We start from the raw sequence: 24,178 nt of genomic DNA, 5'->3' as shown, positions 1-24,178 counted from the left end.
TTATATGGTGCATGTATGTTCACGTAGATTAGTTTCTTGTAATTTTTTGTCAAGTGTCTAAACAACAGTAATTGCAGCAACTCAACAAAACAACGGTCTGGACAATGGTATTTTCATGTCGCATTCATTCACTTTTCGCAAGTTTTCAAAATAACCGTCAAAAAATAACAGTCTGCATAAAATAAATTGCTCTCAAAACATATCTAACAGTTAAATACTTTTACATATTCCCTAGACAAAATAAATATCGTTTTTGTAGATTGTCTTGAGAAAAAGATTTTCTTTTCGGTCGTCTATTATTTTAAACTTTCGCATAACTTGTTTCAAGATTTTTGAAATCTCCTTTTTTAACACACAATTTAAACTGCCTTCTCCAATTGTAACATGATTTACATAAAACAAATTATTATTGTTTTTAGGTGTATATGGGTTTATTTATGTATTGGAAAAATTAGTACTAAAAAATGTTTAATAAAATTTCTTTGTTCATTCATCTTCTTAAACCTGTCCAACTCAGCATGACTAGCGCTCTGTAAAAAACTTACTCTAAGCTATTGGAGGAGAAACTTGCTAAATTTTAAACTACTCCTTATTTTGACCAGAGCATTATTTTTGTTTTGTCTTTGTGACGTTAATTGATGATCACCTAGCCAAATAGTGAGTTAGGACCAAAGTGGTTAACTCATAGAGTAATTTCGGATAGGGTACACCGTCTGCTCGTCACGCTATCTTATTTTCGGCCGGATAGATTCGTGCAACTTCTTAGTCTAATACCGATCCTAATCTTACTCTTATACTATCTAGTCTCAGGGTGTTTAACTAGTCTCTGCTAGGCTCAATAGATCTAGGGTATACTGGTTTATTGCGGCTGCTGAAGTCTTCTTGGAGAGTCAACTAATTTCTAAGTTAAATTCAAATCTCTCTGGTGCTGAAATTACAAGTAACTTCAGCACTTACAAATAAGTGGGTTGTTAGTTAGATGGATCATGATTGGTTAATATTAAATACTTTACAGTGGTAAAATACCTAATTTATCCAATCATAAAATATAGTTTAGATCAGGTTCCACCCATCCGGGTTTTACAGAGTTTTTTAGAATAGTCTTTCTGCAATTCAAAGGATGGATGATGGACGTTGGTATTTGGCGAACATCTTATTTCTTCTGGGTTTTCTTATTAGAGAAGTCCCAGATTTAATCGTTGTGTCTTCTTAAGACAACGACTGGGTTTTCGCAACAAACTCAAATCTGATTTCAGAATGGTTGGCTATGACAGGTTTTTCCGTTTCATGTAGAGAACTTCTTTTGTGTTTGACCTTGTCTGGGAATGGCGTGGAGATTGTGTGTGGAGGGGATGCCTGGTTACTCGGATCTGTACGTATACTTGAACATCGAGGTGGTCATTGGTCTAGTTCAATGAAGTCCTTTTCTGCGAAGTCAAGTCGTACTCTAAATCCTTTGAGTTGTGATTGTGGGCGGCATATTGATTGTTGTTGGCCATTCTTTTTCGAGTGTATTGGGATCATTTTGTCTTTGGATGTTCGTCTTTGGTGTTGTATGCTGATCTATATACTGCAAAGTATAATTTACATTTTATAAAATTTTTATTAGTTTGGTGTTTTAATTATGATTTTGGTTAGTTGTTTTCACAAAAGCTTTTTGTTTTAGTTCGGTTATTTTGAAGAGTTACTCACCCTTGTGTACCTCTTATTAAAAATAGGAGTGTGGTCACAAAGCGTGGATGTAGCGCGGTGGGTTAGGCCGGCTATAGAGCATGCTCAGGACGTCCTCTCTGGTGGGTTAGGCCAGGAGTGGGAGTATGATTTCGTGCGGTTTCTGTGAGAGGTCCTGTTATGTGATAACGTTTTATGTTGGGTTTATTGTGGTTTTTCTTATGTTTCGTTGGTTGTGTCCTTTTTTCAAAAATCAAATTGTTTTTGGTATGGGTTTGTCTTTCGACTTTTTTGTGTTTTATTATTTCTTTCTTAGACTTTATAATAGTCTTCAAAAGAATAAATTATCCAGTTTTAAACTGGGTTAATCCGGTTTGGGTACTGTTGGTTTCCTTTTCTTAGTCCTGCTGTTATTCTATGTGTTGTGGTGTTTAGTAAGCTGCATTGGTTAGTTTTGTTTAGTATATAATTCCTTTCCAACCGGGTTAAAGGAAAGTTTGAAACTTGTTATCGTGTGTTAGAATTGTTGAGTGTGAAAACTGGAAACTAAAATTCATTATTTAAACAATTCTTCGTGGGCGAGCTGTGCGAGTTTGGATAGAATTCTTGTGCGAGTGAATGAAAATATCAAAAGGTTAGTACTGCATTTGCGTTTTATTAATTTACTACATAGAATTCAAATTTACTGTTGGTTTTTGGGAAAAATTAAGTTACAAATTTTCATCATTATTAGATTTACTGCTTGTGGGGAAACAATTTATAAATTAATTTACTACATTGGTATGAATTTTATTTAAATTAGCTTGTGCAAAATATTAATAGAGTATTGAACAATTTGAAGAAGTTTTCTATTTTTTATTTTTATTTTGCAGATGATCGTGGGATGAAGACTAAAAAATCTAAATGAGACATGAATAAAGAATGGTTAGTGTTTTATTTTAAATTTATTAGTTAAGAATATGTATAAATTATACTTACCGTTTAGTCGTCGGGGAAAAAACCGTGGGGGAAGATGTCGTGGATTATGTCGGAATTTGTTAGTAACTTTGCTAGTATGCGAATGATGTTTTTAGTTTGAAGCAGTGGCCAAAGCAATTGAAGTGCTTTAATGTTTTTTAGTTCTTCAGTGCCAACTGCAAAATCATAAGGTGTGTTTTGGATTAGATTATATAATTTGTGGTTATATTTAGTGTTGTGGATGAATTCTAATATTGGGATTTCTATAGGTTGAACAAATTCGTGTGGGATAAGGAAGGGTCTGGATTCTTCTGCGTTGAAGGTCTTTGTGATGGGACAAAAAATATACATTTGGGTTATGGGATCGTAATTGCGAAGAATACCGTGAAGGTTAGTATCTTTGATGCAATATGTGAAGTTAAGAAAAAATGGTGATGTGTATTTAGAGTTAATAAATTGAAAACGATGGTGTGGTTGTCTTGATGGAGTGTGTAGGTCAAAGTGATTTTGTATAAAGCGGTAATATGTATATGTGTGGGTTTGTTTAGTGCGTAACATAATGTCGTGTGAGCAGTGCAAATCTCGTTCATGTGGTGCAAGGAAATGAAAGGTTAGTGAAAATAATTGAAATCTTTCTTTAAAACTTTCGTAAGCTTGTGTGTCGGTTAGTGCTTCAGAAATGATGTGGTCGAATTTGCGATCAAATATATTGAGTGTAAAAACATATGGTGTTTTGATGAAAAATTTTTCTGTGATTTGTGGGTTAGCGAAGCGATCATCATCTAAAAATTGGTCTTGGTTAGTTCGGATGATGTTATGATCGTAATATTCTAGCGTATATTCGTTAGCTCGGGGTGCAGTGTATGTTTTTAGTGATTTTTTATATCCGATGTAAGTAAATTGTCTATGTGTTAGTGGTGTAGTGAGTCGATATAGCATATTTTGATTTCTTTCTATATCGATGTGAGTATTAGATAAAGGTAGGCAAAGGGGATTAGTAAAATGATAATATGATGTCCAGTGGAGTGTAGGCATTAAAACTTGTTCGTCTACAAAGCTACGTGTATCGTTAGTATCTGTAGGGGTGTTCAAAGTATACTGTGGAAATGAAGGTAAAGTGATTGCTAAAAATTCTTTCGTGTTAGTGTGATTTGGATGATTGATATATTCACGGGCTGTTCCTGGTTTTGTTGGAAATGGATGGTTTGGGAATTTTCTTTTGAAAGTGCGGTAAGCTCTATTAGTGTTAGCTGATGATTCGGTGGATGTGGATGATGGTGCTAATGATGCGGTATAAGCTGAAGAGGGTGTAGGGGTAGGTGGGTTTGATGATTCTATGGTTGATGAAATCTGGTTTATAATTGACGTGTCAAGGTGAAAGGGTTGTTGTTGTAAGGTGATAAAATTATCTAGTTCTTGGGAGATTTGGGGGGTGTCTGGAGAATTGGATGATCGGTCTGAATGAAATGAAGAGTAGGTTGGGGTAACTTGTGAAGCATAGGAGGGTGTAGAAATGGATGGGAGTGGGTTATTTGGTGGGATTGGTTGAAAAGGGGGTTTCGAAAAAACTGAGGGATTGGTTTGAAAATTATTGGATGGAGATGGTTCAGAGTCGGCGAATTCGTCAGGGGTTTCAATATCTGGGTTATTGAGTTGTGAGATGGAGTATAAAACTGAGATGTGTGAGTTAGTGTCTGAATTCATGCCTGATGTTATATTATTGGTTGGGAAATCGGGTGGTGGGAAGGCAAAAAGTGGAATTATTGTAATTGGAGTGTTGAGGTTGGTTGGGTGGGAATTTGAGCGGTGTAGGGATCCAAGTTGTCGGCTCATCGTGGGCTAAAAAAATTATTATTTTGAGATTGAAAAGCGGTGGTATGGGATTGTTCAATAATTTGTTCATATGTATTTTCATCTAGGGGATGGTGTGTCATTATATGTTGAATGGGACTTTGTGATATGGTTGGTCTAAAATTTGGACTATTTGTTATTGCTAAATTTCGAAAACTTCGTGGGACTAGTGATAATGGATGGTTATGTGGTAGTGGTGGTAACTGTGGTGCTGTAGGCGTAATGTCTACATTGTTATGTTCTTCATCGTATGTGTTCTGTCTTGTTGCTATTTTTGTGTTGTATTCCTTTATTTGTGCATCTAAAAGAATTTTGTTTATTGATGATGAAAAAATTCCAAAAAATCCTGCAAATAGGATGCGTGCTACACTTGCTTGTCTATTTACTTGTGTGTGTATAGCGCATGTATTATAGATTCCTTTTAAGAGTGAGAAAAGAAATCCTATAAAGTTAAACATTGCGTATAAAATAGTCAATTTTTCTAAGATGTAGTAGGACCATCATAGAAAATCAAGAATTTCATTTTTGAGTGTGACAAAGCTAAAAATATTTATAGGTGAGATATCTTGTGGTCGGTATTTTTCACCGTTTAGATATATATAGTCTTTAATGTCTTTAAAATATCCGCTATAATCTTGTGTATAAATATCTGCAAATCCTGCTGTTTCGGCAAGTTTGCGTAAGTTTTGGTCAATTGATTGTCTTTGTATAGTGTCCATTTGTGTTAATAATTCTTGGAATTGTTGTGTTCTGATATGATGTTGTATATCGGATTTTGAATATATTTCAATTGATTGTAAGTCAATATTTGGGTTTCGAACAATAGCTCTAATGCTTTCAGGTGAAAATTTTTTGAGTGATTGCATTAATGTGGGATATGGGGTAAGAAGGTAATATTTATCTTCATCAGGGTTCAGTTGTACTACATTGTGGCTGTTTTCTGATCCACATGGGACTGCGGTATCCCAGAAATAGGTTCGTCTTGAAAGTGTGTCAACGAAGTGTACTTTATTCTTATAAAAGATAGGGATTCTTTTATAGCATCGTTTATCTTCAAAAACATATAGTGGTGATACTTTTTTGGTACAAGTGTAAAACCATAAAATGTTTCCTTCATAGTCTAAAAAATTTGATCTATTGCCTGATAATAAATATCCTGCGTAGGGTATTTTTAATACTGCTAGTGCAAGTGATTGTAGGATTTGTGTCCTTTCTAATTCGCATAGCTGGTGAAGTGTTTCTAATTCAGATAGTGACATTTCTTGAAAAATTCGGCTAATTGTGTAGTCTAATTTCATATCTAGGTGAATATCATAGTGGATGTTACCGAAATATGTACTATTCATTAGTGATAGTTCTTGTAAACGTGTGCTTCTAGTATCATGGGGTTTTAGATGTCCACCAGGTTGATTTTTACTTTTTTGAAAATCAACTGGTATATACGATGTTCCTTCGTTTAGAGGATGACCTGTTGCATATGGGTCGATTTTTACTTTTCCAGTGGTTATGTCGAATCCTTTTTCGTATTCAACTAATATCTCGGAGTATTGTGTTTTGTGAAGTGGATTTCTGTATTTACATGCAAGTTCTGTTTCTGGATATATTTGGAAACGTGTCAATTTATTTTCTATATTGTCTATGTTTCTAAAATTAGAACTTAGTTTTCGTGATGGATGGACTTGTTCATATGGAATTGATTGTATAAAATATTTTTCGTGAAATTTTATCATACGGGCGTGTATTTTTGCTACTTGAAATGTTGTACATGTGTCTTCGGGGAACCAAACAATTGTTGCTTGTGTTCGTGTTGTAGGGTCACAATAGCCTTGGTCGTTTTTACAAGGTAATCTAATTCCTTGATAGATCATTGTGTTGTCTGATAAATCGCGTGTGAGTTGTATTTTTTCGAGTTGTATTTTCCAATCGAAAAACATGATTTCTTGATATCCTTTATTTTTTGTGTCTGCTTTGCAGTTTGATGGGTCATTTATACCAATGTGTGGTATCCAGTGTTTATCGTGTATATCATAAGTTAATCTTCCGTGTGCGCCGTTGTATGGGTATTTTTCATCTAATTTTACATGTCCTTGATATCTTTCAAGTTCTGCTTGATGTACAGAATCTGCAAAAACTTGGAAATATACTAGTTTTCTATCTGTGTTTTTATTTCTTGTGATATTTAGTCTGAGTAACTCGTTTTTACAATCTTCGGGATTGAGATGTAAAAGTCGTTCTATATTACTCTGGTAGAATGATTCGTGGTCAAGTCGGTTTTTATTTCCATTTGAAACTTGTGAACAATGTACTTTCTTTTCAGAAAATGCTGCTGTGAATTTATATCCTATAACTGTTGTTGCTCGGGCTTTTGAATAGAGTGTCGCTATTACATTTGTTGTTTCTATGGCTTGTGGTTCTGTTTCGCATTGTGATACTTGATTTATTGCATATTTGTGTAGTGTTTTTTGTTCGTTTTCTTCACAATCGTAATGTGTTACTAATAAATCTTGGGGTCCTGTGCGGGGGGAAGGGTTTATGTTTTCATTTGAGGTTATTAGAAAAAGGAGTTGGAGAAAAATTAAAATTTTTAGAATATACATGTGTATGACAATCCTGAGTACGGGTTATAAAATGTGATGTAGCCAATTGTCTTTTTGGTATATCTGTCGTATTTGTATATTACTTCAGTTGTTATAAATGGTGGTGGTAGGGATTGAGCTGTTATATTTGGTGGATTTAATGGATAGGGATGTTGAGTAATGTTGTTTAATTTAACCGTGATTTCAAATTTTAATTGTAGACTATTTTGTTGGAGTATTTGGATGTTATGAGCACGAATGTCTTCGTGAATGTCTTGTCTATATTGTAGTCTATTTAGTGCCCAATTGTGGAGTCGGTTACTTTCTAGGTGTTGTCCAAATAATGGTGGAGGTGCTGTGAATGTATTCCAGTCTAGTCTTAAAGGAATATTTGTTGATGATTGTTCTCGATATCTAGCGTCGAGGTTATTTGGGAAATTTAAGTTAAAAGGTGGTGGTGAAATCTGGCTTATTGATGGTGTTGATGGTAGTGATAATGTTTCTGGTAGTGATGAGGATGTTGTTGTATCCGTAGAAATATATATTGGATCATTGACTAAATTTAGTTCACCTTGTGTGAATGAATGTGTTGTCCAATATGGTAGTCGTGATGCTTGGTTTGGGGGGTTAAAGGGATTTTCACGTATTTGTTCAGATGTTGGTGTTGAACCTAAGTAATCTGATGGTAGGCTTGAGGTGCTACGTTGTGAAAGAAGCGTAGGGGTTTCTGGTAATATACCAATGGGGTTTTCTGGAGTGTTTTGTGATGGGGATTGAGGTATATCAAAATGAACTCGGGGAGTTTGAAAATTTCTGTTTCGTCGAGGATGTATAATTTGTCTATTTATTTCTACTGTATTTTGGTTTTGACTAGGATTCTGTATTCTACTTAATTCTTGTGGTAATGTTGGGTATAAGTTATATGTTGGTTCACTTAGAGGTGCTTGTCGTTGAACTGGTTCTAGTGGTTCTGATAAGCGAGCGTGTCGTTCTTCAAAGGTATATGGGTTATCTTGAAAAGAAATTCGTGTAGATGTTTGGGGGTTTTGGGTAGTTGAAGGTGGTGTCGGGTTTTCTTGGGATGATGTCGGTGAAGACTGACTATGTGATTGTTGGTTAGCAATTTTTGATGGTTTTCATTTATTCTTTTAGTGAAAAAATTTATGTTTATTATAATATTCTTCTAGAAAAAGAATTAGGAGGATTATTGCTAGGGCGAATGTGATGATTGCTTTCTTTATACATTTGCATATTGTCAAGATGAGGGATGATAGAAATGTTACAAAAATTACAAATAGTAAAAAAATATCTGTTCTACAAAAAATGGTTCGTATCATTTAGATAAGTTTTGTGAATCGTACCTGTGGATATAGTCAAAAGCTTTTGAAAGTTGGAGGTATAGTTCAAATAGGGAATAGAAAATTAAAAAAATATTGCAAAAAATGATTAAGATTATAAGAAAAGATTCAAAGGTATCAAAAAGAAATATTATTATAAGTTTAAATATCGTTAAAAAGTTTATGAAAATGTTGAGTATTAGGTTGACTGATTGATAGAAGAGCATTGAAGAAATGGCTTCTTGATGGAATATTTTTTGTTGTTTGGGGCGGTTTTCAAGTGTGGTCGAATTATGTATTGGTTTTTTGACAAGTGGGTTGAGTTTTGTGAAAAATTGTTGGGGGCGAATTTTATGGTGATCGGGAGGTCTTTTTTGTCTTTATTTTTATTTGTCAAATGATCTGGGGTATTTTTGAGATTATTACACTTTAGGCTAATTAAAATGGTCCTTCTTTTACTTTAGGCTAGTTTAACATATTTGTTTGGGGGGTATTTGAGGGCTGAGTTGGGGAAATATTGTTGATCTTTGGTTTATTAGATAAGGGAGGGTTATGATATTATGGTGATATTTATTTTAGTTGTCAAGTTGGAGTGGTTTGCTTATTTTTGACCTGGAGGTCGTAAAGTTATAGTTATAGATATTTTTAATATTTTTCGTCTAGTTTAATATTTTTAATATTTTTCGTCTAGTTGGTTTGTGTTAGAGTTATAGAAGGTGACGGATTGGATGAATCCTATTGGCTAATTTTGAACTAGAATCGCTGCGTGTTTGTCAGCATGTTATTTTGAAAAATGAAGGTGTAAAATGTTTCAGAGGTGCAAAGATTATTAAGTGTAGAATTAAAGTTGTTTTTGAAATTCAACTTTCTTTAAGATTTTAGATTGTGGAATGAATGTCTTATAGTTCTTACGTGGTTGATTTCTAAGTCGTGATGACTCTCTATGTTCTGATTTGTCGATTTGTTCTTGAGGTATTATTTTTTCTATCATTTTTCTATTTTTTCTTTCTTTTTGTGGTGTATTTTGATCTAGCTTTTTTGTATTGTTTTTTGTTGTAGTTGGTTTTTTATTTTGGTTTTCGAGGTGAATGTCATGTTGTTCCTTTGTTTTATTTTCCGTATGTGGATAATTTTGAATAACTTTTAAACCTGTGAAAGAATATAATTGAGTTAGTTCGCGTAGTGCGTATTCTTTTGGGTAATAAGGTAATAGGTTCTTTCGATGTTGAACAATTTTTTTTTGTTCTGAGTCGGTAATTTTATATGTTACGTCAGTGGGTTTGGCAATTATTTGGTATGGTCCTTTTCGAAGGGGTTGTAATTTTTTAGAGATTCCTTTTTGAGTGTTAAAATTGGGTAATAAAACAAATGTTCCAATTTTTAAATCTGAGGCTGGTGTAAAGCGTGAATTTATTTGTTCATTAATGTTTTGCCTTTGTAACAACTTTTTTGTTACTTTTTGGTAAATTTCATTGTGTTTTTTATCTCTGTTCAAAATCCATTCGGTGTGTGTACCGGAGGCTAATTTAAGAATTTGTGGGTGATGAAAATGATCTTCATCGTGTGTGTGTAGAGGTAGGTTGTAACAAATTGAGTCTTTATTTGGTTGACAATAACTTTGTGCATTTTTATGAGAGTTTGCTGTAAACATAATCGGTTTGCGTGGCTTTTGGTTAAAAACCATTTCATAAGGTGACATTCCTAGAGTTGTCGTGATTTGTGAATTATATGCTAAGGGAAATAGTTTTACATCTGCTGACCATTCGGTATATCTTGTATCATTTCCATTGATGATACATCTAAGATATTCTTGTAGTGAACGGTTCATACCTTCGACTAAGCCGTTTGTCCAAGGTGCATGAGATGTACGTGGTTTGTGTTTGATGTTATATAAATGACATAATGTGATGATTTCGTTATTTATGAATTCTGTACCGTTGTCTGTAACTAGAATTTCTGGTAGTCCGAATTTGGCTATCCAGTGTTCATAGAGTGTTGTGTAAGCATAATAAGCGTTACAGTGTGGTACTGGGTTAAGTGCTACATAATGCGTAAATGCGTCAACAATTACCATAATGTAGGAATTTCCTTCGGATGAGGGTGAAATGCGTCCTTTTGTATCAAATGAAATACGGTGGTTAAAGTACAAACTTTGTCCTTTAAAATCTTGTTTTTGTGCTATTTGTTTTTGATTTGGATAAGGTTTATTTAGCTGACATACTATACAATGATTGCATAGTACTTTTATCCAAATTGGTGCATTTGGAAAATAAAAGTTTTGTATGAAATTTGAATATGTTTTCTCTGATCCAGAGTGTCCTTTAATGTTTTGTGTATGTGAAATATTAAAAGCTATAAGAATCATACTTAAAGGGAGACAGGGAACTGTTGATTCATTTAATTGGTATTCTAGAAGGTCTGTGTTTTCATTAATTGTTGTATTATTAAATTTTCGAAAATATCGGAGGAGTGTTTTATTTCCTAAAATTGTGGTATCTGCTTTTACGGGTTTAGTTTTATATTTGTGCCATGATTTTAGTTGTCTAATTACTGGGTCAAGATTTTGGTATTGTTTCAAAGTATTAATTGTAATTTTATCTGTTGGAGGGAGAAAAATGTTTTCAATTTCTAATTTAGATAAAGAAATTGTATCAAGTGGGTCATGGAGGTCAAATACTTGATTTATTGTGTATTTTGAATCGTTTGTTTGTGGTTCTGATAAATTTATTTTATCAGTTAGGTTTTCTTTTTCAATTAATGGAAAAAGGTCTTTTTTATGCGAGTGTTGTTTTACTCTTTTTTGTTGGGTGTTATTTTTTATCCATTGTGAGTATGGAATTGGTTTGAAAGTTGATGTTCCAAGTAGATCAACTTCGTAGTGATTATTTTGGCAATCTAAATAGAGTGGGAAGTGTTGTAGATTGTTTATCTGTGATTGTTCAACGTCAGTTTTTACTGCATATTTGCATTCTAGTCGGGGTGATGTTTCGTTTTCTGCAAGGTAGAATTTGATATTTTTAGGTATTTCAACTGTAGTTTTACATGTAAGTAATTCAGGTGGTGTATTTCGACTTAATGTGTCTGGTAATGCAAGATTTTTTCCTGCTGTCCAAACTATATGTATATTTGGGAATTTCATTAGAATTAGTTGAAATCTATAAACTCGGTGATTTGGATTAGATTTTTGTGTAAAGAGAAAAATGATTGGTTTGTGATCTGTGAAAAGAACTGTTGGATGTTTTGATCCAAGTATCAGAAATTCATATTCTGTTAGTGTATATATTATAGCTGTACACTCTCTCATTAGAGTTGAGAGTCGTAGCTCTGCTTGAGTGAATAATCGAGAATTTGCTGATATAAGATTCATTTTGTTTGTGCCATTGTGTGATTGTAATAATGCTGCGCCGATGCCAAAATTCGAAGCATCGCACATTGCGTAGAATGGTTGATTTGGATCTGGAATTTTATTCGAAATTTGTTCAGTTAGAAGTTTTTTAATTTCTTCAAATCGTGCTTGATGTTCTGTGTTCCATTCAAAATTATTTTGTTGTCTAAGTATATTATAAAATGGTCTTAGGTATAATTGCATTTTATAGACATATTTACTTAAAAAATTTAACATTCCAAGGAATTCTTGGATTTTCTTTTTGTTTGTTGGTGGTTGGAGTTTTTGAATAGCATCAATGCGTGATTTTAAGGGGATGATTGTTTTTCTTTCTATATTATGTCCTAAGAATTTTACTCGTGTTAAAAAGAAGTGTGATTTATCGGGGGCGGCCTTCAGATTTTCGTTCTGAAGTATTTTGTGATAGTGTTCTAAAACTTTAAACATTTCTTCTTTTGTCTATGATTGCATAAAAACATCGTCTAAATAAGAAATTGCGTTTTTCTTGAGTATTAGTGGTCTAAAAATTTTGCTCATAAAAGCTGAAAATGCTGCTGGTCCTATGGATATTCCATAGAATAGGCGGTTGAATTCATATTGTTGATTTCCAATAAAAAATTGTGTTAAGCGTCGCGATTGTTCATCTAATGGCATTTGGTTATATGCACTATTCATATCTGCGGTTGTAAAGTATTTTCCGTTTATTTTTGTTAAAATAACTTGTATTGGTTCAATAGGCCAATTGCATTTTGATTCGTATATTAGTGAGTTAAGATATCTAGCGTCTAGAACTATTTTTAATGATTCTCCTTTTGCTAGGATGATAACAGGGTTGATAAATGTGTTACCTTTTGGTTGTTCTTCTTTGTGTACCGGTGAGATTATATTGTATTGTTCTAAAATATCGAGTAATCTGTTCACTTTATCGTGTAAATGAATTGGTACTTTACTTGCTCTTTGTTTTTTGAAAACTGCGTCAGGTTTTAATGGGAGATGTAGTGATGAACTGATTTTGCCAACATCAAATTTAGATGTTGCATAGACTGATGAATATTTTATTAGCTGTTTGGCTAATTTATCAAATTCGTCTTGTGTTATTTGTGAATGTTGAAAGTTAAACATTGTTAAAAACTTCTGTTGAGATTCTGTGTAGTTACTTATGTTGAATGTAGGTTTGAAATATGGAGTTTTTGTGAAATAATCTGTATTTCTTTTTTCATTACTTATTATATTATTTATGGATAATTCTTCATTAAGAATTGTAGATTGGCAAATATCTAATAATTGGAGTATATTATTTACGCGATATTCTTTTTCGTGTATTGGTGATATCGTAGCGTTGGTTTCGCAATAGCCTAAAAGTCCTAAAGGTAGTGTTACTTGATAGGGTGTATTGTTGTATACATGTAGAGAAATAATATCTGAATTCGAGTTTTTCAAATATTTTATGGATGAAATTGTTATTTTGAAAAATTTGTGGATAGGTTTGAATTCAAAGTCTGACATATAGAGTTGTTGTTTGTTTTGTTTTTTATCATATTGGTGAACTTGTTTTATTGAAAAATTATATATGTTTCCTGATAGTGGTTTCAGGTGTTTTCTTTGTTGGTTATATATTGGATAAAATTTTGAAAAGAATGGTGGTTGTTTGTTTATTCTTTGAAAAAATGTTAGTGATGTGTCTTTTGTTTTTGTGTATTTATCTTTGATTAGTATTTTACTATTTAAGATGTTGATTGTTGGTATATATTTAGAGATAAATGGTATTCCAATGATATTGTGTTTAATATCAGTGATATGAAATATTTGTTTAAATGGTTTATTTAAAATTTTATTTTGCTCTATTGTTCTTGTGGGGAGAAGAAATAATTGAATTTTTCCATAGTTTACCAATGTTGATCCTTGTGCTGTTGCTAGTTTACTGGAGGTTTCAAGAGGCGTTAGTTTTGGGTGTAGTGATTTTATCTCATTCCATGTGGGAATGTTTATTATGTTTGATTCTGCTCCTGAATCGATTAAAAAATCAATTTCAAGATCTGGTGGTTGAAATTCTTTGTTTCTTGGACTTTCTAAAAGAAATGGTATTGTCCAAATTTTTTCTTTGGGTTGTTCTTTTTGTATGTTTTGATAGATGTGATTTGTATTTAAGCATTTTGTTTTGTCATTTTCATTGGATTTATTTGTAGTGTTAATTTCGTTTGTTTCTTGTGTTGTTTGTGTAGAATGGATGGGTTCAATATAATAATTGTGAAGGAGTTCTAATTGATTTTCATATATATGTGATGAAAAAGGTTGTTCATATATAATAGGTTCGTAATCATTTTCAACTGCTATCATATTTATGGAGATAGTGTTTTCTGTATCACTTTCTGAATCTGATGATTCACAGTTTATTTGATTCAGTTGTAGCTCGTTATTTCCTGTGTCATCAATACCTGGGGGGTCTGATGTTGTTTCTGGATTTGATTGTACTTGATTTATATTTCTTTGATGCTTAGGTGTACTACTTCTGTGGCGATTGTTAAAATTATTATAATGGTTATTATTCCTGTGTGGTGATTGGGAATAATTTCTATAACGATTATTATAACTTGAATGTCGATTTTGTGAATTATTTCGTGATCTGTTTTGGTAATTATTGTTTGGTCTGTTATAGTTCGATCTATTATATGAGTTATTCCTTGATCGATTGTTCGGGTAATTCTGGTTTCGGTTGTTTGAATAACTTCTATTCCGATTATTGGAGTAGTTTCTATTTCTATTGTATGATGAATTTCGTGATTGATTGTTTGGATAGTAATTATTTCTTGATTGGGAATTAGATCGAGAAACAAATCGTGTTGTATTTGAATTTGATCTGGAGTAGTTATTTCGACTATTTGGTCTATTGTAGTGATTTTGTGATGAATTTTGTGTATTTCTTCGTTCTGGTGATCTTCCTCTATAACTTGAGTTATATGGTGATTGATTTCTCATGTAGTTGGTATTGTTCGGAAGTGGTTTTCCTGAACTGTTGTTGCTGTATACATTTTTGTTCGGTAGATTTTGATCTTTCTTCATGTACTGATAGAATGATTTATTTGGTTCTTTATATTTTTGAGGTTTGTTTTGGTTATCTTGTTGTTTTTGTCTACATTCAGGAATACTATGTCCGTATCGTCGGCAATAATTACACCATTTTTTGAAAGATGGTTTGCCTTTAAAGTTTGGGTGCTTTTCATAAATATTGAGTATTTCAGTGATTTTTTCAACGAGGTCTGTATCTGAATCCTGTATGTTATTGATATTTGTGGTATTTGTTTCAACTCGGTTAACGTACTGTAATTTCAGATTTTCTGTTTCTTCAAGTTTCATTGTGATTTCCGCTTGTTCTAGCTTGTCTACTAGTTTTCGAAAATCTAAATCGGGCTCTCGAATTGAGGAGGGATGGGATGCTCTCTTTTTTATTGCTATTTTCCTTAATTGAGGTGTTAAGGTCATCATTAAGATTTCTGTCATCTTTGTGTTTTTATAGTCGTGTGTATTTAATGAATATGCTTTTCGAACTAGTGTTTCGATGCGTACTGCTAATTGTTTGATGGTTTCATTTAGTAATCTGCGAATTTCATTACATAATACTCTTTGTTGTTGTTTGTTTCTTTCGGAGTCAAACATTTTTGAAAATTCTTGTGTAAATCTCTTCCAATTTGATTTTATTTCTATAGGCAATACTGAAAACCATTTTTGGGCTGCGCCGTCTAGGGTTGTCTGTATCAACGCTGTGCGTCGATGTATCCAGTTTTGATGTAGTGGCGTATTAATTGGTTCAGGTCCTATATTTAAAATTAAATTTGCTGTTACTGCATTTAAATAATCTTCTACAGAATATTCAGGGTCTGTTCCTGTGAATACCATTCATGGTTTGTTTGACGTTATTGATGATCCACCCATAAGGTATGGATTCATTGTCATTTGTAATGATTCTGCTGCATTTGGCATTTGTGAAAAATTTGAAAGTTGATTTTTTGTTATTTCGTGTTGTTGAAGATAATATGGAAGTGGTATTTCATTTTGCATTTGTGTTGGTTGATATGAGTTTGTAATTATTGGGTTTTGTGGCTGAATTGGTTGAAAGGATTGTGTATTAATTGGGTTTTGCATTTGTATTGGTTGTTGATTTTGTGTATCTATCTGGTGTGGAGAAAAATTTCTATAATGTGTATATGGTTTCTGCATTCCTTGTCCGCGATATTCTTGGGTATATGGTGCAAATATATCTGGTTGTAAATGATCATCATCAGAGGATAGATAATCCAATTGATGAGATGCTTGTTTTTTATTTTTATTCTGTTGAAAGAATGGGTAATTTTCGCTATAATCCTGTGGAGGATGTGGATTAGCTTGAAAATTTACTGAATTGGTTGTTGCCATTGGATTATTCCAATATCGAGATCTGATTTGATTATCATGATTACTTCGTGGAGGATAGTTTGTTTTTGATGGATGTGTATAATTATAATTATGTTCCTCAAAATTGTTTCTTGTGAATGTTCTGCGTGTTTTTGACGGTATTGTCATGGGTCTATATGTTTGGTAATCCATTTGTGAATATTTTGGAGCAACCGAAGGTTTAACGGTTGATTGTAAGGTTACCTGTGCTAGTGAAGTGTTTGTATTTCTTGGTGTTGTTAAATTTGGAAATACTTTGTTGTGTAGTTGTTGTTGTTTGGACAATTTCTTCATTTATGAAGTGTGATGGTGTCTGAATATCTTGTTGAGTGAGATTCCTAGTTCCATTAAGGTTTTCATTGTGTATTACGGTCGAATTTAAACTGTTATTTCGCGTATCAGGTAAAAATGTATTGTAGTTTAATGGTGTTGCATCAATGGTTAATGGTACTACTCTTACATAATCTCTTATATAAGATATTGTACTTATTGCTTGACTTGCAATCGATTGTGGGATATTTATAAATGCATAATGAGACCATTCGGGGTCCCAAACGTAGTCTGACTGTTCTGTGATGGCGGTATCATCGTTTGAATTTTGAGGTCTAAAATTTTTTCTTGCTTGCGAAATTAAATCTAGATTATGTGTGAAATAATCTATTATAAACCATGCCAAGATTTTTTGTAAGTCATGTTTTGTATGTTGTGAAACATCATCTTTAGTGAAATTTTCTTTAATTATATTTAGAAAAGATGAAAGTAGTGTGATTTCATGTCGTACCCTTATATGTTTAGATGTCTCTGTCGGTGAGACATTTGAGATTGGGATTTCGTTTTCTAATATTGAGATATAACTATATATTATGGCAAAAACTTCATTAGTGAATATGGAGTTTGCTCTTTGTGAGTTATGATATTGTATGCTTTTTATGTATTCTGAGAATACTTTTGAAAATTCTAAATCAAGGTCGTCTGTTTGAATTACATATTTGCGGTGATTCGGGTTTGGTGAACTTAATTCTATTGTGTAGATTCCGTAGTGTTGTGTCAAATTACATATATTTTTCAAATAGTGATCTATAATTTGTCTTTTGATCCTTACATCTGGGAATTCTGTTTTACATGGCCTGTTTCCGGGTTCAAATAAATTTAGTAGTAAATTCTTGCAAAGTATATGCTGTCCTCTATCAGTGGGTGCATCTACGAGGAAGGGGAAGATATCGTCATCATCTGGACTATCTTCACTTGGAGTGTGTGTTTGGCTCATTTTTTCGTTTAATAACTGTTAATAGGTAAATATCGATGTGTCTAATTGGTTGATTCCAATTATACAAATGTACTGGTTTGTGTTTATATTGTTTTTTTATTCGTCTTTTTCCTCTTTTTGATGAATTTGAAGTTGTTTCTGAGTCGGAAAAATATAATTGATCGTGAATAGGGCAATTTTTATCTATAGATTCTTTTAATTTATAGAGTTCGTCTAAATTGCTGGCTTCTGATTCTGAAAATGCGTTTCTATTTTTGGAAAATCTTTTTCGTGTTATTTGTCTTTGTTTAGTTATTATTTTTCTTTTTAGTGTTTGTCGTTTTGTTCTTATGTATCCAACTGTTTGTGTATGAGGTGTGATTACAAGATCGTATTTTTTGTTTTCTATTTCACAGTTGTGCAAAACGATTGTTTGTTTGTTTCCTAGATTTTTAAATGACATAAGGTTTAGGATGACGGATGCAAAGGGTTGTTAGATGATTTCTATTTTCTTAAATTGCTAGTCCTTACGATTTTTTGGTTAGCTTAACCTGGGTCTATTTGTTCAGGGTTGGAGAGAAAAGTATATCGATTCCGAAGAATGATTTTTTACTTTCTCGTGGCTAGTATAAGCTAAGGTGTTAACTTACTTAATCTTACTTAAGGGTAGTGATTGTGTTCTTCTCTCTGGGGCCTTCAAGCTCCCCATGAGTGGCGTCACGTCACTTATCCCCTGTCTGATCACGGTCTGCGAGAGTCGTACTCTGCCCGTGTCGTCGATCGTTCCATAGGGTGCGGTCACCCCGGAACCTGGCGCATTCGTGTTGGCGACCAGTCGTCCAGCTGTCTCTATCAGCTTCCTCGCCGTTCGTTCCACGACAGGGTCACCCAAGGTGTGACTAGGGTCCGGGATTGTCACTCGATCTGTCGCTGTCGGGAGCCGTGTCTCCGTTGTCTGACTCATTTCTCGAGGCGTCAAGAGCTCCATCGGGGACTGCCCACGAGGAATACTCCTTGCAGGTATCACTTTCTCCACGGCCGTTGTCAACGCCATCCGTTCCGATCGCTCCTTGTAGTCCTGCCTCAAGCGCTCAATTTCTTGACCCTGCTTTTTGTTGCAGTCTTCGAACAATCTTTTCCACATATCCCGATCTTCCTCCGTAATGAGCATGGTTTTGGTCATCTCGTTCAGCTCCCTTTTCGTCCTTTCCAGTTCATCCTTCATCACAACCAGATCTTGCATGGTTTGGTTCGTCTGAACCTTTTGTCCTTATTTTGCCCTCTTTGGTGGCACAGCTGTTCTCAGTGGTGAACCAGACGAGGCAGCCTCGCTGTTCATCTCCTGATGCATTCTATTAATTTATAGAGTTCGTCTAAATTGCTGGCTTCTGATTCTGAAAATGCGTTTCTATTTTTGGAAAATCTTTTTCGTGTTATTTGTCTTTGTTTAGTTATTATTTTTCTTTTTAGTGTTTGTCGTTTTGTTCTTATGTATCCAACTGTTTGTGTATGAGGTGTGATTACAAGATCGTATTTTTTGTTTTCTATTTCACAGTTGTGCAAAACGATTGTTTGTTTGTTTCCTAGATTTTTAAATGACATAAGGTTTAGGATGACGGATGCAAAGGGTTGTTAGATGATTTCTATTTTCTTAAATTGTTAGTCCTTACGATTTTTTGGCTAGCTTAACCTGGGTCTATTTGTTCAGGGTTGGAGAGAAAAGTATATCGATTCCGAAGAATGATTTTTTACTTTCTCGTGGCTAGTATAAGCTAAGGTGTTAACTTACTTAATCTTACTTAAGGGTAGTGATTGTGTTCAAGGGTTGGAGAATAGTAAATCGATCCACAAGGTTCAGGTATAATTAGAACGCGAGTAGTTCGTTAGATACTATTTTAAACTTACTAAGCCTAAGATTTATCCTGGGTCTTGATAAGAGGAGGGTTCAAGTGAAGAATGAATAACCGAAGTTTTTCACTGTTTATCCTAATTTAAATGGTTAGTTTTGTTGAAAAATTTCTATTAGTCTTGGGTTTTTCGAAAGGGTTGGAGAGTGAATCGACGTTTGAGGTCGTTAGACACTAGCTAAGTGGGTGGGGGAGAACAAAATTGTTCTTTTTGATCCAAGGATAGGCCTTGATGATCAAGTTTTAAATTTTAATTAAATAGAAAATGAATTTAGATCCAAGGATAAGCCTTGATGATCTGGTTTGAAAATTGAATGAGTTTAAGTTTAAAATGGTTTAAATTTGTTTAAGAAAAGATTTAGTGTTTTAATGATATTAGTGAGCTTATGATTGCTGTTTTGTTTTAGGTGATGAAGCTGAGACAACTGATGATTTTATGATTACTAACAATTTATTGTCATGCTACTAATTTTTATTTTGATTTTTCAATAAATATTTTTCAAACATGTTTTGTATATTACTGCAGAATTTAGGAAAACGATCTGAGATCTTTTTATCAATCGTTATTGTATATTAATAATTTTGTTTAGCGCCTGAAATGATTTTGAAGATTGACTTCAAAATTTTATGTTTGCAAATGAAAATCTAAATTCATTGCTAGTAGTATTCTAAATACAAAAGTTTGTGTTGGCTTTTGCCGTACTATCATATAACTATCTGGTAAGTTTCTACTTTGTCGTATGTCGTCTCTGGTTCGAGGTCTTCTTGCAATTCCGGGTAGTTCTCTTATCGTTCGGAATATTGGCTTTGATCTATTGAGTCGTAGAGACATTTCGATTAAATTATCGTCGTATAACATTTTTTTTAAAAAATGTTTTGTCTAATTTCTAATCTATTTTTGGTTAATTCTAAGCTATTAAGGTCTTGTTCGAGACTTATGGTCGCACCAGATGAGTTAGGACCGAAGTGGTTAACTCATAGAGTAATTTCGGATAGGGTACACCGTCTGCTCGTCACGCTATCTTATTTTCGGCCGGATAGATTCGTGCAACTTCTTAGTCTAATACCGATCCTAATCTTACTCGTATACTATCTAGTCTCAGGGTGTTTAACTAGTCTCTGCTAGGCTCAATAGATCTAGGGTATACTGGTTTATTGCGGCTGCTGAAGTCTTCTTGGAGAGTCAACTAATTTCTAAGTTAAATTCAAATCTCTCTGGTGCTGAAATTACAAGTAATTTCAGCACTTACAAATAAGTGGGTTGTTAGTTAGATGGATCATGATTGGTTAATATTAAATACTTTACAGTGGTAAAATATCTAATTTATCCAATCATAAAATATAGTTTAGATCAGGTTCCAATAGTGACATCATTCAGAGTTTTTTGATGATTTTTTTGTATTGTCTTTTTCTGTACTATAGTCTGTACTGCAGTATCATCAGCGTACAAACTAATTTTGACTGGTCTTTATTACAAACATTATAATAATTGAAGACCATGAATAAAAGAGGACCTAACATAGATCTTTGGGGTACACTAAGTTTAAGCAACTGGGTTTATCTGAGTATTTAAATTATTTTGAGTTCTACTTGACAAACAAGATTGTATTATTTGATACACTGGTAGTCGTAGCGCTTAAGAGTAATGTTTTTTTTTAAACAAAAGATTGTGGTTTACAGCATCAAAAGCTTTGCAAATTTGTATTGCGATGTATCACGTTTTATACAACTAAGTTGAGATAAAAGATATCAACTTGATATAATAAAAATTTGAAAAAGGGTTGAAAATTTAATTCAGGGCTAAACAAATAAGAGCAACTTACTGTAGTTCCAAAAGTTGATCATATTGATTTTGATCCAGTTCTGTCGAATGAGGATACGAAACCAGGCAACACAAGCCTCCCGATCCAGACCAGTTCCCGAAGATATCAAGGCGGATTTGTTTGATCCACCCTCGTCTGGTCTCAGAGTCCTGTAGGAGTCCAGGCAGTACCAGTGGCTATAATAGTAGAAAAATATAGTTTGCTGTGAAAAATATAACTTGAAAAATATTGTTTTTTTTTGAAAATTGCTTTGAAGCTTCATTATGCGCTTCTTTTGTAACGACTTGCCTTGTTTTGTAACTTTCTTATCCTCGATTATTTTATATATAGTATCGCTCTACGTTTTCTTTATTTCTATCATCACAATTCATGGAAAAATCAATATGTTGTTTAAAAAGTTGTTATATGAATGTGGTCGGAAATTTCTGTGCTATTTGGGCAGCGACCAGCTATACCTAGCGTCCCTTAGTATGGATTTTACCTTTCAAAGGAAGCAACAAAAAATATAAACCTGAGGCGTTTTTTTATGAAGACCGGTTTTAGCGATAAAAATTATAGTTTTAAACGAAATATATTTAGACCCCCCAATTCAAAAACCAAATCTTGGAGTTAACTTAAAAAAAATTCACCTGCAAAAACTTTTGATAAAACTTTGAAGAGTTGAAAACTATCAGTTCACGCGCATTTCTAAGAGTTGATCTAAGATGAATAAAGCGCTAGCTCAATTTATCCAAGCTTGTCGAATAGTCCCGCATTCAAAAAATTATTTGAAACGTCACTTGGTCAATTGTTTATTTGTTCTTATTGCTTATTTTTTTTCTGATCATTTGAAAAAAGTAGAAAAAAGTTTCTATTCGGAAATGTTTTATTTTTTTCCACGCAAAACCAAGTACAACAATTAATCATCGGATTGGGTAAATTATATATCATAGCTCTTTCAGCTCGAAAAACATAAAGAAATTTTGAGTGTCGAGAAAAACCGGTGAAAAATTTAGTTCTTGGTCTAATTTTGAGCTAGTAAGGATAGCGTGCAGGCTTACAATAGCTTACTGAATCATAATTTGAGCCGTGAAAATACATTTTTTGTTTTGGTTTTTTCAGCAATGTTTTGGGAATAATAATTTCAAAAAATTTCTGCAAACACTTGAACAAAAAGTTTCCAGAATTCAAGAAAATTCTTTTTTTTAACAATGTTTTTTCCGTTTTTCTAGTCATGTTTCTTCAAAAACTATTTTCCTACTAGTTTACATGACTATGACTGTCAAATTTGCCTAGTTTTTATTTGTTCTTTTTATCATACCACACAGAAAAATCGACACTAATTTTGACAGAAAAAACTTTTACAAGTAGTTTTTATGACTATGGTTGGAACATTCTGTGCTGTTTGCACAGTAACCGGCATCCTTGTTTAACTAAACTTGGTATATCTTAAGCAGTCCAAATTTTTCAATTAAGGCTGTTTTTATATTGACAAAACCTTGAGTGTTACGAAGGCCTTTTTTCGTGTCTGAACAAAGCCATCCCGTACAAAACAGTCCAATACAAAACAGTCCAGAAAAGTATGAAAATGAACGGTGAAACAGTCCGATACAAAAAACTCCGAAAAACAGTCCCAAGTAATATTTGTTTTAACAAGCAGGTAGGCTGAGAGTTGTCTTTTGTTCAACAAACATAAAGAAAAAAATAGTGACCACCGCATTCGCGCCAACGTGTTGCAAGCTTGCCAACAGAGTAGGACTTAATACGAATTTTAGAGCCGGTTATCGCCCCGACGCGCGCGTAGCGCGCCCACCAGCGTCCTTACACCGGACTGTTTTGTAATGGACTGTTTTTCACTTCATTACATGATTATTTGGACTGTTATTTTGTATTGGACTGTTCTGTATGGGACTGTTTTGTATACGCACCCCTTTCTTGTATGCTTATCAGTTTTTTGTTCCAATCTTAAATTTTGAATTTGCTTCTAAGATTTTTTTAATTAAAAAACTTCTGTAGAGCTCTGTAGGGCAATGCAATGAACTGCACAAAACAGTACAGTTTGCGTCTGATAGCGTCTTAAACCGCTTGACCCTAATTAACTTGGAGTTTTAATTGGGCCGTTTTTTTGCTCGATACTAGTCTCAAATAATTGTCCTATGTTTGTAAAATAGCTAATTTCAATGCCCCACAACCTAACCAAAATGATCTCAAAAAATGTATTTTGTTTAGAGCATACAGCATCAAAAACGTTGAGTTGAGAAGATATAAAGCATCCCTCAAAAAATATTATGCAAATATTCGAAAACTGTCTAAAGAAAAAGGTCAGTCCGCCACGTTTTTTGAAAGTCAGATCATTAAAGACAAAAATGCGACTAGTTGTGCAGACCAGCGAAAAAGTTTTATTTACAACCAAACTGTTTTTTAATTGTTTTTCTTTCTCGACATTGTTTCAAACAGTTAGTCAACTTACTCAAACAATGATCAATTGGACAAAAAGACGAAAGTCAGATTTACACGGATAGGTATCTAATCAAAACCGAAAATCACGAAGGTGAAAAAACTTAAGACCATTCACAACTTAACCCATTTAGAAAACTTTTTAAATACGTACTATATCTAGATACTTGACCCACTTATTTCTCCATCAAAAATTGGAACAAACATATCACAAAACTGCACCATAAGCGAAAAGGGAATGTACAATGGGCTTGTACAATATGAATGTATATATAGAACTAAGGGTATGCACAAAAGAGTATTTTGCAAATACAGGTTGAGTGATCAACAACCCGTACCGAGAAATTTTCTTTATTTCTGGCATGAAATACTTTATATCTGTTCTAATTTCTGGTCAGAAATCCTTTCTGAAATATTTAAATAGAGCAAGGATTTTTCTGAATATTTATAATTCTCATCTTATTTCTGATCAGAAATTAGCTAAATCTAGGCTTTTGCTAGGCGTTTGTGCTAACCACTATACTACAGCACTTGACGAAGAGTGATAGTTATACCAAATTA

The 24,178-nt window shown here is 33.4% G+C and overlaps 1 protein-coding gene across 1 annotated transcript in view; it reads right to left on the bottom strand.

Moving 5' to 3' along the window:
- The window catches only part of LOC134842629 (uncharacterized), a 48,721-nt gene that overhangs the window by 3,654 nt on the left and 20,889 nt on the right, over window positions 1–24,178 (bottom strand). The window contains exon 3 of the mRNA XM_063859056.1: window positions 21,182–21,357. Within this exon, the coding sequence (XP_063715126.1) occupies window positions 21,182–21,357 (176 nt within the window). The remainder of the gene's footprint in view (window positions 1–21,181; window positions 21,358–24,178) is intronic.

The sequence above is a fragment of the Symsagittifera roscoffensis genome, chromosome 3 (genome assembly GCF_963678635.1).
Source record: "Symsagittifera roscoffensis chromosome 3, txSymRosc1.1, whole genome shotgun sequence".
NCBI lineage: Eukaryota > Metazoa > Xenacoelomorpha > Acoela > Convolutidae > Symsagittifera > Symsagittifera roscoffensis.
This window is presented reverse-complemented; position numbering and strand designations above follow the sequence as displayed.